The sequence below is a fragment of the Rhinolophus sinicus genome, chromosome 7, assembly GCF_057876585.1.
Source record: "Rhinolophus sinicus isolate RSI-liver-muscle chromosome 7, RSI-T2T, whole genome shotgun sequence".
Classification (NCBI taxonomy): domain Eukaryota; kingdom Metazoa; phylum Chordata; class Mammalia; order Chiroptera; family Rhinolophidae; genus Rhinolophus; species Rhinolophus sinicus.
The window spans coordinates 51,854,431-51,874,732 of record NC_142507.1 but is presented as its reverse complement, the minus strand read 5'-3'; the positions used below and the strand labels follow the sequence as shown (position 1 = coordinate 51,874,732).

The window sequence follows — 20,302 nt, the reverse complement described above, 5'->3', positions numbered from 1 at the left end:
CAGTTTTGGTGTCAAGGTCATGCTAAGTCTCATTTAGATAAGGTGAGAAGCATTGTCTCTCTTCTTTTTTCTCTGACCAAGTGTGTACAGATTGGAATGATTTCTTCCTTCCATATTTGATGAACTTGCTGGTGAAGGATCTAGGTCAGGGATGTTCTTTTTCTTTTTTTCCTCATGGAAGTTTTTAATGGCTCTCAAAATTCTGTGACAGATTTTTGGTTGTTTCCATTAAAAAGCACTAATTTTGAAAACTAATAAAACTGCCACACAAAAAATCAGATGGTCCATAAAACATCCTCCTTTCCTTCTGGTTTTTTGATGCACTGTTGTCCTTTTAGCTTTAATTATCATGTATTTTATATGGTTTTAATTTAATAGACTTTATGTTTTACAGGCACTGACCGTTCTTTTACTATTAACCTTAAATGGCCAATTGAGACAAATAGTTCTGAGATAGCTTTTCCAACCACTGATTAAGTGTGGGGTGGCAGGTATTCACTTAGCCTTCTGAGCTTCCTGGGCAGACGTGGTGACTTTGCCAGCTCCAGCAGCCTTTTTGTCCACTGCTTTGATGACACCCACGGAAACGGTCTGTCCCATATTCACGAGAGGACAACAACAAAAAAGTCTCAGAGGAGAATAGTCAAAGAAGCTCTCCACATATATCGGCTTGCCAGAAACAAAATTAGTAACTTCAAGCGTTTGGGACCATCTTCCTGCTTCTTACCAGAATGGTGGTCAATCTTCTCCTTTAGATCAGTGAACTTACAGGCAACGTGAGCTGAGTGGCTACCCAGCACAGGTGCATAGCCAGCACTGATTTGGTCTGGATGGTTCAGGATAATCACCTGAGCCACGATAAATGTTTTCAACACATCCTTGACACGGAACCCCCCAGTGTCCCCAGGAAGAAGTCCACTCCGAGCTTTACAGTGCATTTCCACAGACGGGACTTGAGCTATAACTCTGATCAGAATACAGGCGACCATGTTGGATTTGAGAACACCTGCCTACTCAGCCCACAGGGACACCACCAATTTCGTCGGCATCCTGGAGTGGCAGACACGAGGGCTTGGCAGTTGGACAAGCTGGTGACAGAATGCAACCCACAGCTCCAAGCAGCGTGGTTCCACTGGCATTGCCGTCTTCACGGGTGACTTTCTATCCCTTGAATCAAGGCATGTTAGTACTTGGCTCTAATATGTTGTCACCATTCCAACCAGAAATTGGCACCAATGCTACTAGGTCAGGGTTGTCGCCAATTTTCTCAACGTAGGTGCTGACTTCCTTACCGATTTCCTTGAATCCCTTCTGGCTGAAGGGTGGCTCCATCGAATCCATTTTATTAACACCAACCAGTAGTTGTTTCACAGCCACTGTATAAGCCAGAAGGGGATGCCCATGGGTCTGCCCAGGCTTGGAGAGAACCTGCTTCGAACTCACCAACACCACCGGCAACAATCAGGACAGCGCAGTTGGCACGAAATGCGCAAGCTGGATTATGATTCACATTTTACAGGTGAAAAAACTGAAGCCCAGAAAAATAACTAGTCTAACAAGTGGTAGATCCAGGATTTGAACCTAGGCAACCTGATTCCAAAGACTGCATTCTTAACTTCTAAGCTCTACTGCTTCCCAAGAAAGAAGAGAGATTCCAGGAAGAAAAATTCCCAAGCACTTACATTAAAACGTATGAGTATTTGGCTAGAGCAATGGTTCATTATTTGGACATGGGAGAGCTGGTGACGGGATGGAAGGAAGGTTGATTTGATGGCAGAGGGCTGTAAGGACCTTTCCAAGGAGCCTGGATGATGGTACTTGCACAGTGAAAAAAAAAGCTCCGTGAAGGCTACCGAGTGACATGACCTCATTCTTTCTTATTTTTTTAAATGTTCAATTACCTATCTTAAAGTAGTTTTATATCATTTATTTTCAGTATCCTCACCTGTAAAATGAAGATAATAATCTTTGCCCTAATTATATCATATCATTAGTCTGAGAATCAAAGAAAATAACAAAGGTGGAAAGGAATTTGTTAAATCATAAAGCGATATAAAAAGGTACGTTAAAGAATGATCAGAGCAGTGATTTGGCGACATTAGTTGGTTAATAGTAGAAGTAACCATCCTCATCCTCATCCTCATAGCAGCAGCTAACATTTATTATTATATGCCAGTTACTATTCTAAGCTCTTTGTATGTATTATTAACTCATCTAGTTCCCAAACTCTGTAAGGTAGGGCCTATTATTGGCTCCAGTATACAGATAAGAAAAGTGAGGCTAATTTAAATTGCCTAAAGTTACAGAGCTGGGAGGTGGCGGAAGAGGATTCAAACCCATGTACCGTGGTTCCAGGGCCTATGCTCTTAAACCATTAGATCTCTGGACACCAAAATGTATGTAGCCTTAAGTGAATGAAAAGATCAGAAACTGAGAAACTAGTTAGAAGACTGTTCTAATAATACATATGTATCAAACAGAGATAATACAAATAGAGATTAGAAGGCAGAGAGAAAAAGAGGAAGAAACAAGAATCAGCCCCTAGTAAGAGACTAGAAATGAAGGGATAAGAATTTAAAATGACTAAGGGGCCATTATAAGATAAAAATCTTTAAGTTAGGTTTAGGACTATGTGGTAGAACAGAAATAATAGAGGACTAAGAGTCAAAAAAAACCTCAGTTCCAGTCTCAGCTCTTTTACTAAGTTGTCATTTTACTCGGGGCAATTTCTTAACTGTTCAGGGCTTCAGTGTTCTCATTTTGTAAAACGGAATAATAAAATCCAGTCTGCTCACCTACAAAGTTGGTTACTGTGAGTTTCACATAACATTGTATAACAATTTCAATTTATAACATTTTCACATAAATTATAGGAGTGGGGCTTTATACAAATATAAGGCGCACTGCTGTTTTAGACAACAGAGATATAGATATAGCAGTTATTACTACGCGAGTAACAGTTAAAACCATGAGTAGATAAGTCTCTGAGAGAAAGTGTGTAAAGACAGTGAAAGGCAGGTCTGACAGTTTAGTAAAAAAGTAAGAAAACTGCCAAAATTCAAACTCCAAATAGTTTCAAGACTTTCTTCCCTAACCAACAACTAGCTGTGAGGACACCCCAAACCCTTCTTATGTTGGCTTTATTTCAGAGTACCAAGCTCATTGTTTCCGCAAAATCTGTCGTGACATCTTTTCCCAACAAAGGTCATACACACAATTCTCTCCATACCATCAGAGTCAAAACACACACACACACACACACACACAGCTCTGATGATAACAAGCATAAATTCACTTTTCAGTTCAATTAAAGGTGAGAATTTTAAAGCAAAAATGACTGCCTTTTATGGAAGCCTGGGATAGCAACAGGCCTTAGGAAAGTTCCACCAACATCAAAGATATCTACTATCACACAATCCTGACATAATACAAGCAAACCTTCATTTATTATAGGGATTTTTCTACAACTGTGTGTGTGTGTGTGTGTGTAACACTTATAGAAATGGAAGAATAGTCCATAGTTTTCCAGGTGGTAACTCGACTCAGACATTCACAGACACTCTCCTTGTACTTCAAATTGGAGTTTCAACTATACTGTTCTCACAATGATGGACACATGCAGATGAACTGGCATTTTTGTCCCTCAGCTAGGATGTCTAGGACATAAATGGCAAATAAATCTCATCAGGATGGTTTAGCTTCATTTATGACCCTCCCTTTCACATATATTTTCATGACAATAGTAACCAGCATGTCTAAAACAAAATCTCCAGGTTCTCAGCCTATGGAATTTCAAACCAGTGAGGGAAGGATACGCTGCAATTTAATAAAAAGGAACTGGAATAATTAGACAATTATTTGGAAAGCAAAAAAAGTTCCCCAACTCATCTGGAAGATGGCTCATCTCTCTTAAGATGAGTGAGTCCACCCCATAGCAACTTTCAATCAAGTGAAGTCAAGTAACTCCTTAAAGGGATTACAGGAATAAACGCTTTCATGCAGAGGTCTCTAATAGGTTGCCCATGGCTCAAATGTAGTTATCAGGTGCGTTTAGTTTGGCTAACAATACACATTTTTAAAATGTGACTTAGCTTCACACATTTAAAAGTTGGAGACTGCATATAAAAATCCAGATTTTGACCTTTTAAAATGAGGAAAGTCTTTGGAACGTCTGGCAGCAAGTGTTAGCACTGGATCCATATTTCTTTATGAGGAACTGCTGCCCCTTTAGATGTATTTTTCCTCTCATTCAACCCACTTCCCTCATCTGTCTTACCTGCCTGGGACTTACATTTTTAAACTGGGTACTGCTACCACGTACAGAAAAGCTACTTTTCTATGTTGAACTTGAATCTGGCTAATTAACGGAACTCGCTTATGAATTGATTCTATGTAGGCCAGGGGTGGCAAACTACCAACCTTGGGCCATTATCTGGCCTGCGTCCTGTTTCTGTAAAGACAGTTTTATTGGAGCACAGCCACACCAACTCGTTTATGTGTTGTCTATGGCTGCTTTCATGCTAGAATGGCAGAGTGGTGGTGACAGAGATCCTATGGCCTGCAAAGCCGAAAATACTTACTATCTGGACCTTCACAGAAAAAGGCTGCCTACCTCTGATGTAGGCTATCATATTGTCCTCAAACAATGCAATTCTGTCTCTTCTAAATGCATCCTTTATTTAGAAATGAATGGCATCTCCAACACAATGGTGAATAATAATGAGGACAGAAGGCAGCCGTCTCGGAATGTTTTAATTCACTTTTTTTTTTTTTTTATGTACTAGAGGTTTCTGAAGATACCCTTCATTAAGAACCTTTTCAAAGCTTAAAATTTTAATTAAAGGACTGTTCTTTATTCTGAGATTAGTCCTTCCCACCTTTTCCTGTGAAATAGTAATAGTAATACAAAGTAATTATTTTTGAAGTATCTTTAGACGGTAAAATAGAAGCTGACAACCCTATATTAATCGGTGAACTAGGTCATGAAATCTAAATCTAGGAAATACTAGTTTAAGTTTTAAAAAGACTACAGTGATATATACAGCAGAAACTCTAAGTGGAGATCATCCAGCATTCTGCTTTTCTTTTTCAAAATTACTGGGTTTCTTTATGTAGAGCGGCAGCATGGATTAGTGGTTAAGTGGCAAACAGCATGGGCTTTGGGGTCTCCACGGAGTGGGTGGGAATTCTGCAAGCCCCACCCTCCATGGCCCGGCACCGCCACCCAGGGAGCTCTGAGAACTTAGGCAACCGACTTAATCTAAGCCACTGTTTCCTCCTCCTTAAAATGGGGTAATAGTAGTAACCACTTTCTAAGCTGTTCTAGGATTAAATGACTTAAGGCACACATATACAATATTGTATAATATCTGGTCAATTTCAAGTGTCCAATAAATGTTAGGTGCTATTATTATTATTTTATGTACTTCTGACATGTGTATAAATCTTTATTACTTAGTACATTCAAGTAGGACCCTATTTTAATCTTTTGTAATACCTAAGTAGACATCTCAAGTTAACGATCCAAAGGAACAGGATCATTCAGTTCTGACAGGGTTAATGCTGACAAATGGATCAATAACATATAATATTCATATATTTATACGTTATACGTTATATATAATTTGAGGAAATATTTAGCTATTTTGATTGTTCCATATAACTGTTTATCCTCCAATTGTGTGTGTCTCTCTTGACCAAACAACTTACAAATATGAACGAAACACAAGAAAAACAATTAATACAGGACAAAAATAAGATCGGAAATAAGTATTCCAGTACTTCAGGAAATACTGGATACAATTTTGCTAAGAATGGAGTAAATCAATGTGGAGTTGGGAATACATATTTCCATTTCCCTTTAATTACACAGATTTCATGGAGGGGGCAAGATTTCAGACTCTGAAAGAAGTATGAAAATGTGTGAAAAAAACAAAACCACAAAAACAAAAGCAGCAGTCTGAAAGAAGTACAGCCAGAGAGTACCACCAGGAGATATACATGGTCAAGTTAGGAGAGAGGAGGCAGACAGTAAATAAAAGACAAGCTTCCAAAAAGGGAACAAAGGAAAAATGTGTGTACTAGCTGGAAAGTTGCAATGAACAATTTCGGCAAAATATCCCTGGCTCTCCAAGCATGTGCAACTATTACAATTCTTACGAATAATGAGTCAAAAGGAAAACTAAAATTCCAAATTTTCTAAGCTTAGATCCCAAGAGCAGTAGGAATTTACTTACTTCACCAGAGCAGCTGCTTCAGGAAGTACATCAGCAAATGATTCACGGAATATGATTGCGTTTTTCCTTTTACAGTTCTGTATGACATCATTGGCAAGGTAAAAGAGATTCAAACGGTGGGGATAGGCAGCTAGACATGACAAAAGACAAGAAAAGCAAATGAGTCCATTTATACTTAGTTCAACTTATTCCAAATAGTGTTCTCAAACTGTGTAACCGTGATTGGATGGATGGATGGACGATAATTGAACTAATGTGATTAATTTATTGAACCTAATGCCTAAAACCCTTGTCTGCTTCAGGTTAAGGTTTTGTTCAAAGGTACTCGAGTAATTTCTACTTCACTTTGTAGATACTTGGCACTAAAAAAACTCATTAACTCTGGAGAAGCTAAAACAAAACTAAACTGTTCTCCCAAACATTTAGGAAGATAAAAAATTGAGTGGAAGCAGCTCGACTTGCTGCAAAAACACCAGGGCTAGTGGAAAGAGCAAGGGCTTTAGAATCCAATCGGAATGTGACCTTGGGCAAATTGCTTCACCTCCTCTTATCTCCATGATTACTGCAGACAGACCCCTTTCATCAGCCAGTCCAGATACCACTCAAACACACCCAAGTCCTCCCATCTACCGGAAGGAAGACAGGCCCCACTGCTAATGCTGCTACTTTCACCGCTAGATGATGTTCTGGTAAGTCGGCAATTTGATCCCCTAAACACACCTACATCCACCTTTCTCAAAGGCCCATGACGAGGCCCAATCAATTCACCATCTGGAACCTTGAGCAACGCCACCCCAAGTTTCATTGTTATCCTGGACACTTTTCATATTCATATGGATGGTCCATCATGTTTTCTGGCCTCTCGATTTCTTGATCTCAAATTCAGTGACTTCCAAGAACCACTCCTTTGTACATTTCAAAATCCCCATTTCTGACCACAACCTCCCATTTCCATTGTATTTGTTCTTCAATTTCAACAAACTCTTAGTTCTTTATTTTCTCTACAGTCTCTTCCAATATTCAATTCTTTCTCAATCAATTCCAGAGTCTTTGATTCATTATTTAAACCTTCATTGTCTTTTCTTCCTCCCCCGAAATTTATCCTTTCTAGCATATGCGACAAAATCCTAAATCCGGATTCATCTAACAGAATGCCTTTACTTCACCTTTCTTTCTGCTCCTGGGTCCTGCTGAAGAAAAATCACACCAGGAGGACTGAAACCATATAAATTCAGGCTCCTTCAGTTGGACCCTCAACGCCCTCAGTCAGCATCTCTTCTCATTTGCTGTAAGAGCCATTTCAAACTTTGACCACTCTTGTCAAGCCCCGAGTTACCGCATTCCTTCTCACTCTCAGGCGAGAAGCTTCCATGCAATTTCACAGAGAAAGCAGAATTCATTAGATGGGAATTACTTCTCTCAAAAAAGTGTATCTATCCATCCATATTTAAATCCATCCAGATCAACACATCTGCGTCAGTCAAGATCTTTCAGAGTTTTATGTACTCGCTGTCTCCACTGTGACTGCTCTTAATGCCCTAATTACAGAAGCTACCTTTTCATTCTGTAACTCAAATACGCAATCTACTATACTAAGAGCTTCATATAAATTATGCTATCTCATTTATGTTGCCATTACTCCAAGGTTACAGCAATTACCAAGGTTAACAATAAATTCCAACTTATTAAAACCCAATGGAGATTTTTTAAAATGTTATTTCTTTGTGGCTTTGGGCAGACAGAATCATTTGTTAGTAATTCCTCCTTGGGTTTCTATCATAACCATTCTCCTGACTCCTCCCCCCAACCTCCCTGGCTCCTCCCCCATATACACAGGTGGGCAGGTACAGAGGCAGCTCTGCCTCCGGGCATGCTTTAAATGTCACTGCTCCCCGGGGTTCTCACCTGAGCGCTCTTCTCTATTCACCCACAGGACAGTGTTTCAAGATTTCAGGTTTTAAGTCAGATATGCAAACATTATCCTCTCATATCAAATCTGTCAATGATTTCCAACTTCTTACTGGAAAATGCCCAAATACCTTAGTCTCCATTATAACCTGGATCTTAACCTTCTCTTCCAGTCTCATCTGTTCTCCCCTTCAAAAACCAAAGTTCCATTTTTAATGAATTACAGTTCCTAGAAACCTCTCCCTCCCACTCTGAGAATTTTCCTTTTCTGTGATTACCCAACCTGAATAATCTTTAGTATTTTCTTCTCATCCATAGGAAAAAGTCCAAAATTTTCTATTTAACTCATGTCAGAGTCTGACCCCCTATCTCATTTCTACTTCTTCCCAAAACAAGTCACCTCAGACTATTTTACTGCCACTTTCCCCAATGCCAACCCCCCACTGTAGTCAGAGCACAGAAGAAGTTCAGGAGCAATGAGAGAAGCTGGCTGCGGAGCCTGGGAAGATGCCCACAGGCGTGGGAGGTGAGAAGGCCCATCCTAACACTTTTCAAACCCACTGGCACCTGCCTCTTGCTTCCCTGTTTGGCCTCACCGTTAGCCGCTCTCTCCCCAAAAGCTCCCGTCTGGAGAACTGCACTTTGTTCTAATCTCCAAGCGCCACCCTCTGCCTCGGTCTTGCCGCCCATTTCAATGGGCTAGTTCCTTTTCTTTCTTCAAGTCTCAGCTTACACCTCACGTCTTCCCAGAAGCTTCCTGACTCCATGTGACTTTGCCTTTGGTGCACCCTGAACTCAACCTGTCATAACACTTAGCACGCTGCAGGGACCTCGTTAGTCTGCATCCTCCGTAGAGTTCTAGAAACTTACTGAAGGTGAGACACTGTCACGTCCTCGAGGACTAAGTCAGCATCTGCACCTGGATCAGAGCCGTGGTTCCATAGGTGTTCAATTAATATCAGTTCAATGTTTGAAGGAGAATTTAAATTTCCGTGGGTAGGCAGGAAAGGGAAGAGCAGTCCGGTGAGAAAAGTCATGAGCAAAGGTGCTGAATAGGACAGTGCAATAAGGGTTTGTTTTGGAGAAGGGGAAATTTAGGCCAGCATTTTTAATTTATTTGACAAATACTTATGAAACACTGTTCTAAAGGTGATGCAAATATCAACTGATTTGTTATCTCCACTTAAGAGACAGAGTGAAGTAAATTGTCTGAATCCACAGCTAATAAACGGTAAAGCTGGGATTTAACGACAGCTGGCTCCAGAATCTTCGTTCTTAACCACTGTCTATTTCTATTTCTGCCTGACCAGAAAGGCTCGGGTGGAAGAACAGCGGGAGATTAGGCAAAGATGGTAATTTCTGGTGGGATTTAAATAATGAGCTAAAAAGTGTTAGCCTTTATTCTGTGGCTATCAAGAAGCTATGAAAAGCTTTTATACAGAAGGGTGTTTTAGAAAAAGCAGCAAACAATTTTATTGTTAGAAATAATACAAAGAGCTAATAGCACTGCACCGAAGAAACCAGACAAATCCAGATGGTGAGATATTCCACAAGACAACTGGCCCAGTCTCATCAACAAATCAGTGGCATAAAATGTACGAGACTCAAGGGACATAGCAATCTGATGTGATTAATTTGTGTATCAGATATAGGTTTGGACTAACCAGTTTTAAATTACTTAAAAACTACAAATTAAAACAAAACAAAACACGTCTTGCCTACCGATCTGAGTCACAATCACCTTTCGCGCGAATTACTGTAGTAGCCACCTAACTGGTCTCCCTGCTTCTACCTTTGTCCCACTTCAGTCTAATCTCAACTCAGAAAGTGATCCTCTGAAAGCAGAAATGTGACCATATTGCTCCCCTGCTTAAATCCCTCCAATAATTGCTCTCCTCCTCACTCAGAGAAAAGATCCAAGTCCTTCCAATGGCCTGAAGGTCTGAACACCGGCCTGCTTTCTCTCTCCGCCCGCTTTCTCTTTCCGCTCCCAGGTCCTGGTCACCCTTCGCCCCATCCTGGCCACTGTGCACCACACCCAGCACGCTCCCTGCCTTTGGGTCCTTGGAGCTCTTCGCTCCCTCTGCCCATGTATTCTCATGCTTTGCTCTCCCATCACCTTTAAATCTCTGCCTAAATGTCACTTTCTCAGTGACTTGCTCTATTTCCCTGACCAGGAAAACTGCAACACCAGGCCGCAGCACTCCTATCACCCTTCCTTGCTTTCTTTTCCCACATAACACGTAATTTCCCAATATGCTACATAATTGATTGTTTTGCCGGTCACCCCCCAACCCATGAGAACATAAGCCTCGTGAGGGGAAGGATTTTTGTCAGTTTTGTTTATGGCTGAATTCTCAGCACTTAGGACCATGCCAAACACATAACAGGCTTTTGTAACTATTTCATGAATGAATAAATCAGAAAAAAAGAGAAGGAAAATACAAGGAAAAGAAAAGGAGTGAAGAACAACGCGTAGTTTCCATTTGGTTTGGTTAATAATCCCACAGGCAGCTGCCTTCTGCAAAACTACAGAATAGAAAGCGACTACTTCCCTGGAGGTACAGTTAGGTTTCTAGGGGCTGCTGTATGAATTCATCTAGATATAAAGTTAGTGTTCTCACAACAGTAATTCCTCAACAATCTAGAAACTAAGTACTAAACCCTCTTGAAAGCATTATGAAGAAGGGGAAAGAGACTGACAGTAGGAAAAGGAGGGTTACTGATTTAAGCTGAAGTATCTTCAAAATAAAATTGTTAAATTAACCTGATGGCAGAAGGGTTACATAATTTTAACTCGACATATTATTAATATTTTATGTCTGCCCTGCCTTGTTCCACAAATGGGTTAAGGCAGCTGATATAACGTAGAAAGTGTTTTCACCCCAAGTGGCCCTTCAATCACAGAGAACAAGCATGACGGTACAAGGGAAAGGGCGCAGCAGAAGAAGCGTCAGAACACCTGAGTTGTAACCCTTGGGAAGGATTAACTTCCACTAGCTTTAATCTGACTCCATTTGTAAAACGAGGATGGATGTTGAAAGGAAAAACAAAAAGAAAAGGCCACATGGACAAAAATGTTGTTTATAATTATAGAAAAAACGAGAAGTACCCTGAAGAATAACAATAGTAGCTAAGTAAAGGTACATCCATTATTATGCAGTTGATAAGTGTCTGTAAATAACATACAGATCGTTGCATTAGAATTAGTGAAAAACACAGGAAAGAAAAATGTACATATACCACATATAAAACCGCACAGTTATTTCCCAAAATTTCTACAATATGATTTTTTGTATTGAAAAAAGAACATATAAGATAACTGATTTGTATTAGATTATCTATAATATATCCTCTGGCTTTAATACCCTATAATTAAATAAATATTTATTTGTGAGAATATTTAGTACAAAAATGGCAGTGCCACACAAATCAAAAGAAAATTACACCTTTTTCCAAAGAATCTGTATCTTCTCTTTAAAAATATAAATCCTGACTTCCTTAAAATCACTTAGTTGTTCTGTTGAGGGTCAACAAGAATAATTATCTACTACATCAAGGTAATAGAACACTGAACTTTAGAGGAAATCTGAGTGCCACACTGCTCCACCAACCACTACATGAGGACGGAACATTCTTTCCCACACAGCATCTAATGTCCCACAGAGCATCTAACGTCACATAGAGCATCTGACATCCCACAGATCATCTAACGTCCAGCAGAGCATCTAACATCCCATACAGCATCTAACGTCCCACACAGCATCTAATGTCCCACAGAGCATCTAACATCCCACAGAGCATCTGACGTCCCACAGATCATCTAACATCCAGCAGAGCATCTAACGTCCCACACAGCATCTAACGTCCCACACAGCATCTAACGTCCCGCAGAGCAGCTAACGTCCCACATAGCATCTAACGTCCCATACAGCATCTAACTGGACACTATGAGTGTGAAAGGGGAGTTGATCACATCAGGACGTGGTCACCTACGTGTAGTGCTAAGCTAAGACCTAGCCTAAGCTTCTGTAAAATTAATGCATTCAAATGGTTTCTAAGGCCCCTTTTAAAGCTAAACTACAATTTTATTTCTCTTTTATGAACTTAAAATACTGAACAGTGGTATACGTACAGATGTCAGAGGTGCTTACTTTGTTTACTGAACTATTTTTTTAAAAAACAAACAGCTTTAATATTTTGTTTGGGGCCTAGATTTACAATTAGTTTACCTGGGAACAGATTTACCAACAAACTTGAATGTACGTAAAATTCTCTCTTGATCAGGTGTCCTTGTTGGAACTGGAAAACAACATACTAACTCAGTGATACACAGTATGGGAAGCCTGGCACATGCTCCATAAAGTGAAGTACAAGGAACATCCCAACACAGAAATTAGAGATCTCAAGGTCTATAGGTTAATGGAAGTCACATCATAGTTACACTTATCAGAATTCATCTATAAGTAGTCAGAACTTAAGAGCAAGAACAATTAACAACAAAGTTAAACGTTCAGGGACAACGGCAATTATTTTCAGAAAGCAATTAGAGGCCACAGAAAAATACTAACTAATGAACTGGAAGAAATAATAAAATTATCTTCACAAAGATGAAGAGAAACAGAAGAACCAGTAAGTTTGCATCTCCCTAAATTTGCTGGTGGAATTCCAAGCATCAAAACATTCAACTGATTTCATTTCTGAGTGATTCACTCCATGGAATTATATCTTACCAATTACATACGTCATGCGTATATGTCTGTACAAGGTTGTTTATAAAAAAAAAACCATAAATACTGTAATTAGGAACAAATTTTAAGGCTCGTCTGTGGTCTTAAGTACTATTTTAGAACTGGAGTCCCAAATAAAATGACTTCGATCAACGAAAACTTTCAAAGTCGTCTCTTAACATTTATAAGGTATCAACTCAGAAGTTCTTTAAATGATTTTGCACTCAGAACATTTGTTAAATATCATTATACACAATTATCTAGAAACCTACTAAATCCAAATATTGCCCAATTCTGAACAAATCTCTTCAGTGTTATCAGTGATCTGCAAAGAGCCAAAAAAAACCTTAGAACCTAAATAATCACCATAGTGGAGTTGGTTTATTAAATTCACAAAGTTAATGTAACTATTAAATATGAAGACCATACAGAAAATAGAAAAACCGTTTACATACTGAAAGTGAAAACAAAAATGCTGCATCAACCTCGACTCTTGCTACCCCTTATTTTCTATATCTAAGTCCTGTCAATCCTACCTCCTTATAACGATATTTTTTCTGAATTTAAGGAACCATTGTTTATAACATGCGCCATTTTGTGTGCCACCAAGAAATTTTACAAGTACTTCCAATTAGTTGACTGAAGCCATCAACTGGAAAATGCACACTGATTTCAAACATGCAAAAATGTGAAAAAACCATGTGCAACTTAGAATTGATGGATGACATCATTTCTTGCATCCTCTCCCGCCCCATTCCCTGTGCCAGCACCTTATCGGTCTCTCATCGTTACTACAACAAACCTGCTGAGCACTGATCTCTGCGTCTCGTTTCACCGCCTTCGATACGGTAGCCAGACTGCGGGGAACTTATCTCACGGATGCGCTTTCCTCTCTGTGCAAAGATCTGAGTATAGATATTCTTCGCAACACTATTTCCAACAAACATCTGGAAGTATCCTAAAAATCCATGAACAGGGGCCTGGCTAAATAAGGTTACCGTCACCCAACTGAGTTACACATAACTATTAAAAAACACAAGGACATTCTATAGTCCCTGTAGAACTAGCTCCAAGATGTAAAGTGAAAACCACAAGATACAGCGGGTCTAGTGTGCTACTCTACATGTATAAAAAATACCGACAAGCACATACTTTATATTCACAGAGAATGCCTCTGGGAAGACAGACAAGTAACTGCTACAGTGATGCCGCTACAGAAGGAAACCGAGCCATCAAGAGACCAGGGCAGTCATGATAGACTAATTTATTTTTTATTGTACACCTTTTGGAATTTGCCTTAGGCAAGTATTTATGTAGTTAAAATAATACCTTAAAGATTAAAAAGAAAGTACTCCTCTGCTGCTCCATTTTATGCCCTTCCTCAAGACGGCTAAACAGCTCATTTGCAGATGCTGCACTGGTCCCTCGGAGCCCACCAGACCCCTGTGGCTTTGTACCCACCTCCGTGCCAATCAGCTACTTAGCAGGTATACAATAAATCTCTTCTGTTGGGTAAATGAATACCAGCCACGCCTCCCTTCCAAAATCTTCCCCCATGCTCCAAATTCTCTGCTTCTCTCTATCAATTACCCCCAAATACGCATATTCTGGAATCTCATGGATAACACCACACAATGATCTAAGATGTGAAGAAATCATCTTTTACTCCCATCCCTTGTTAACCAAGCCCATCTTCTATAAGTCTACCGCGTTGCCCCGAAAATAAGACCTCGCCGGACCTTCAGCTCTAACGTGTCTTTTGGAGCAAAATTAACATAAGACCCGGTATATTATATTATATTATAGACCCAGTATTTTATATTATATTATGTTGTTATGTTATGTTATATTATATTATGTATTACATTATATAAGACCCAGTCTTATAGTAAAATAAGACCAGTCTAACATTAATTTTTGCTCCAGAAGACGCATTCAAGCTGATGGTCCAGCTAGGTCTTATTTTTGGGGAAACGCGGTAACTGGGTCAGGACCTTGGCTGAAATTATATGTCACTGCGCCTTTATTTCCATATCTTAAAATGAATATAATAGCCCAAACGGCTTTTGGAAGGAATCAGTAATTTATGTTGAATAGCTGTACTTGTTGCAGAGCAACCCAAACACTTCCCTGACAGTAGTTGTTTTCTCCCAGTTTCCCTTCCTCCTAAGCTAGTATGCATCAGATGGGTATAGAGAGAACGCCATCTAATTAAACTCATCTAAATTAAGATATGATAACAGTTTCTTCTTTAACTCTCGCCTCTGAAAACGGGGAGAAAAAAGGCTTTATGATTCTTAACTCGCCCACTCCCAGGACTCCCCTTGCTCCGTTTCTGGCTGCTAACATGTAGGAGGCCCGGGAAACGTGTAGGCTGCCAAAAACTCAGAGGCCCAACCACTTGGGAACCCTCGTCTCCAAAGAAGTCTTAGAGCTTCAAGCCAATTGTTTTCTCAGCTGACTTCAGCAATGGCTGGTGTGCCTGTAGCGATACTGAATATATTTACAGGACTTGTTTAACTGTTCGTACCTAATAGCTATGCAGGATAATAACTATGCACATATATTTAATCAGCAAAATGTTCTAAAGAGTTGATCAAACCAAAACTCTGTTCATGCATAATACAAATGTCGGTTAATCACATAGCTGAACTGTTTGCTCAAAGATTTTTAAAAATGTTCACACTTTCTCCCATCTAAAATGATCTTACTCTTCTCCTTCCATTCATTAGAATTCTCATCTCAAAATCCAAGTCAAATTCCTGGTCCTCAATGAAAGCTCTTCAAAACACTTCCATCTTTCTCTGCTCCGAACTCGGACTGCTCTTAGAGTTAATATCATGCAGTGTTTCACGTATCAGCTTTTCCTCGGCTAAACTGTAAACTCTTTGAAGACAGAATTATACCTTTTACTTCTTTTCTATGTATTTGTTGACTGCCTATGTGCCTTAGTCTAACTTGGGGCCCCCAAACGTCCGATTACTTCTTTTCATCTTCAATGAGTATCATAGCACAAGACAACTATTGACTATTTACATTAATGCAGGGAAACACTAGTGTGGCTGATCCAAACAAATTAATTCCCAAAACATTTCCCTTGAATACCTAGAATATATCGTACGGATTCTTTTAAGAAATTTACCTTGGTGACTATATGCTTAAGCTTACGTACATCACGACAATCTATCTCACTCCCCACGCCTTACACTTCTCTAACAGGCGAGGAAGACAGATGCTGCAAAGAGCAGGAAAGCATAACTCGTGAGAAAACAATATATTAACCAGCGTATCATCTGACATGTCACTATCAGTGCCAACACCCCGAACAAAGCACATCTGAGCCCAGGAGTTGTAAAATTATACATTTACAAAAAATTTAGAAGAATTAGTTTCCACAGAACTTGTTGTCAACCAGTTGTCACAGTTAGATACTGTGCCCTGACTTTTTCTCTACCTATCTAATAAGAAAAACAGAGTCCAGAAAATAGACTCATATCGTTAATTGATTTTTGACAACGGTGCATAGACAATTCAATGAAAAAATGATGAAAGCACTATCTTTTCAACAAACGGTGTTGAATCAGTTGGACATCCATTAAAAAAAAAACACGACTTGTACCTCATACCATCTGCAAAACCTAACTCAAAATGCATTATAGACCTAAATGTAAAACCTAACTATACAACTTCTAGAAGTTGAATGTCTGCAGGAGCTGTACTTTTTTCATTCTTCTTATTAGTAATTTATATCTTCTCCTTAGTTAGTCTGGCTAAAGATTTATCAATTGTATTGATCGCTTCAAAGTACTTTCGATGAGGTTTTAAATGGGAAACAAGTTGGCAGTACTTGTAAAGTTAAACAGCTGCATCCCCTTCAATCCAGCATTTCCACTCTTGCCTCAAGATATAGGTATAAAAGGATCTAAACAGCATTACTCATCATAGAAAAATGTAATATAGACTAAATGCTGAATAGTTAGAGCTCATGAATATAAGTTACAGAGTTTTTCTGGTTTTTTAAAATTTGATGAGATCTGATGCACCCTGAGAAAAACATCCACTTGGATATGAAAAACATCCTTGTTTAAATTTTGAAAGTACAAAACATTATTTCAAATTAATACTTAGCCATAAAACACACGTTAATAAAAGCAAACACACATACACGATCACACAAATGTGGCTGAGTACCGGCTGGGTCTGAGGCGTTTTTCAGGTTTTCCATTTCCTGAGCTAGTAGGGTTATTATTTTCATGGACATTGTCTCTAGGCTTTCAAAATTATTAATTGTAAAGTTGAACATCTGTTTATAATTTTAAAAAATCTCTGTGTATAGATAGTCCTCTTTTAAGAACACATGGGTAAACAAAACGGGATATGGATGTGTGTCCGCGTGTGTGTGTAGTGGAATCCTGCTCAGCCTTAGAAAAGGCAGAGACTCTGACACAAGCCTAACATGGATGAACCCTGACATCGCGCTAAATCAAATACGCCAGTCACAAAAGCCCAAATACTGTATGATCCCGCTTATATGAGGCACCTAGAATGGTCAAATTCAGAGACAGAAAGTAGAATGGTGCTAAGGACAGAGGAATGGGAGTTATTGTTTAATGGGTACAGAGTTAGTTTAGGAAGACGAACCAAGTTCTGGAGATGGATTGTAGTGATGTTTGCACAACGATTTTAATGTACACAAGAAATTGTTAATAATGGGACTGGGCATATAGAGGAAGAAGACAGAAGGCAACTTACTTTTCCTTTTCATTTTATAACACGTGTATTGTTTAACTTTTATTTACCATGTACTTTAGTAATACAGCTTTAAAAAACTAGGTAATGGCTCCCAGTATACTGAAGTCACTCACATTTGAAAATAACCACTGTTTAACTACATAATCCATCGCAGCTACCTTTTCATTCAAATACTTGGAACTAACCGTCTGTTACAATGGCCAGATATCTCTCTACTTCCTCACTTACCATTCACTATTAAAAAAATTTTTTTTTTCGTCATTTAATATTGAACATACAAAAAAAATCATATGCAACTTATTGGTTGACATTCTTCTATAAAGAAGAGTTTCCCCTTTTTGCCCCTCCCTGTTCTCTTTCTTTTCTTTTAATAACATGCCTATGGATTCAAGGGGGGGGGGGTTTCTTCATTCATTACTGTTATTCTTTTTGACACAAACTGTCCCACACGCAGTCAGTAAAATCCTTTCCGAGTAAACTTCTACATACTTTGGATATGATCACATTCATCTTTAAGCACCTTCTTGCTCTCTGGCCCAAGATGTTTGTTCCTTGGGCCTGATGTTTTCTTCATAGGAAGATTTTATAAACTACTGATTCAATCTGGTTAGTATTTACAGAACTACTCAAATTTACTAATTCTTCTTGGATCGCTCTTAAATTTTTTTTTACAGGAATTTGTCCATTTCATTTGAATTTTCAAATTTCTTGGCATAAAGTTGTTCATATAATTTTTAAATTTCTACTTATTTATAGGCATGTCTCCTTTTCCATTCCCAATATTGTTTATTTATGCTTTCGCATTTTCCCCTTGGCAAAGGCCCAGACCTTCTCCCTTAACTCAAGACCCACGTACCTACCTATCTAACTGGACATCTCCATTAACTACTACCTAAAAGACATCGCAAAATCAACATGTTAAAAACTAAACTCTTGGGCGCCTTAATGGCTCAGTTGGTTTGAGCGTGAGCTCTGAACAACAGGGTTGCTGGTTCGATTCCCACACGGGCCAGTGAGCTGCGCCCTCCACAACTAGATTGAAGACAACGAGCTGCCGCTGAGCGGCCGGAGGGACGGCCGGATGGCTCAGTTGGTTGTGGGATGGCGGGCTGCGCCCCCTGTAACTAAGATTGAAAACGGCGACTGGACTTGGAGCTGAGCTGCACCCTCCACAACTACATTGAAGGTCAATGACTGATGGGTCCTGGAAAACCACACTGTTCCCCAACATTCCCCACGAAAAATTTAAAACAAAAACAAACGCAAAACCTACACTCTTGATCTCCCCCAAATCTGGTCCACTCAAAGCCTTCCTCACTTAGTCAATGACAACTCCATCCTTCTATCACTCAGGACACAAACCTGGGAATTATCTCGAATTCCTCTCTTTTTTCTCATGCTGTTAGCAATCTGTTCTATCTTTAAAAGATATCGAGAAATCATTGACTTCTTATCACCTTGATTCCTGCCAGTCAGTGAAAGCCACAATCACCTCTCCCCGGGGCCATTACAGTGCTATTATAATAGGTCTCTCTGCTTCTGTCCTTTGCTCCCAGTAGTCTAATCTTACCACGGCGGTGGAAGAGCCTTTAAAACTGTAAGCTTACAACCTGGGAATTTACTTTCGATCCATCTTTCATTTCATTCATCCATACATTCACTGAACTTTTAATTTCAACAACTGTTATTTTTCATTTGTAACACTTCACTTTGGTTCTTCTACAAATCTACGTAAGCACGTCTGAGAGCCTTTAATTTCTTACTGTCTTTTAGATTCCATCTTTTATTAATTTAAACATTTTATACACAATTGTTTTATATTTTATATCTTACTATTCCAACAGTTTAAGTCTTTAGGGGTTTGTTTCTACCAGATCTCACTCATAGTGGCTGATTTCCTTGTGTTTCATAATTCTCTTTTATTGCGAGCTTATATTTTGTTGCATTTTATCTGTGGGAAGTCAGAGAGCCTAATCAGAAGGCGCTTCCTCTCAACACATTATCTGCATTTGCTCTGGCAAAGTCAGGGGTGGTACTGACCTTGGTCTGATGTACCATCCTCCTCACAGAGCTTTCACGGGCTGGGGCCCAAAGCCAGTCTCTCTTTTGTGCTTATATGGGCATTTGCCTTTAAGGCAACCTTGGCTTTCCTGTGAACTGAGTCTTCACAGTGAAGAATATGAGCTGAGTCTTCACTTTTGTAAGTGACACCAGACGCTGAGCATCAAAATGACGCCTATAAGTTTCCATACATAGACTTTCAAATAATTTCCACATACACTGCCCCCTCCAGGGGGAACCTCTTCCCACTCCTGCACGTGTAGTGTACAGTGACTTCTTCCCAACGTGTACAGCAGGACAAGGGGGGAAAAGAGTAACTTTACAGTGAAGAAACCTGACAAACACTACTGCGGTAGGTGATCGCGGCCTGCATCATCAGCGATGTCATGTTGCTAGGATACCTTTGGTACGATGTGATGAAAACGCCACTTTACCTCTATGTTCTTCTTCCCAGGAAACTACAACCCAACTAATCCATAAAACAACAAAGAAACCCAAACTGAGGGACATTCTACAAAATAGCTGATCAGTACTCCTCAAAACTGTTAAAGACTGAAGGACTCTAAGAGACGGGATGACTAAACATAACGTGGAATTCTGGACAGGATACTGGGA

At 39.4% G+C, this 20,302-nt stretch overlaps 1 protein-coding gene across 2 annotated transcripts in view; it reads right to left on the bottom strand.

The window, feature by feature from the left end:
- RPRD2 (regulation of nuclear pre-mRNA domain containing 2) overlaps positions 1 to 20,302 on the bottom strand; it is a 65,428-nt gene that overhangs the window by 29,853 nt on the left and 15,273 nt on the right. For both annotated transcript variants that reach the window (XM_019739934.3, XM_019739935.3), the window contains exon 2: positions 6,237 to 6,366. In XM_019739934.3, coding sequence (XP_019595493.1) covers positions 6,237 to 6,366 — 130 coding nt within the window. The remainder of the gene's footprint in view (positions 1 to 6,236; positions 6,367 to 20,302) is intronic.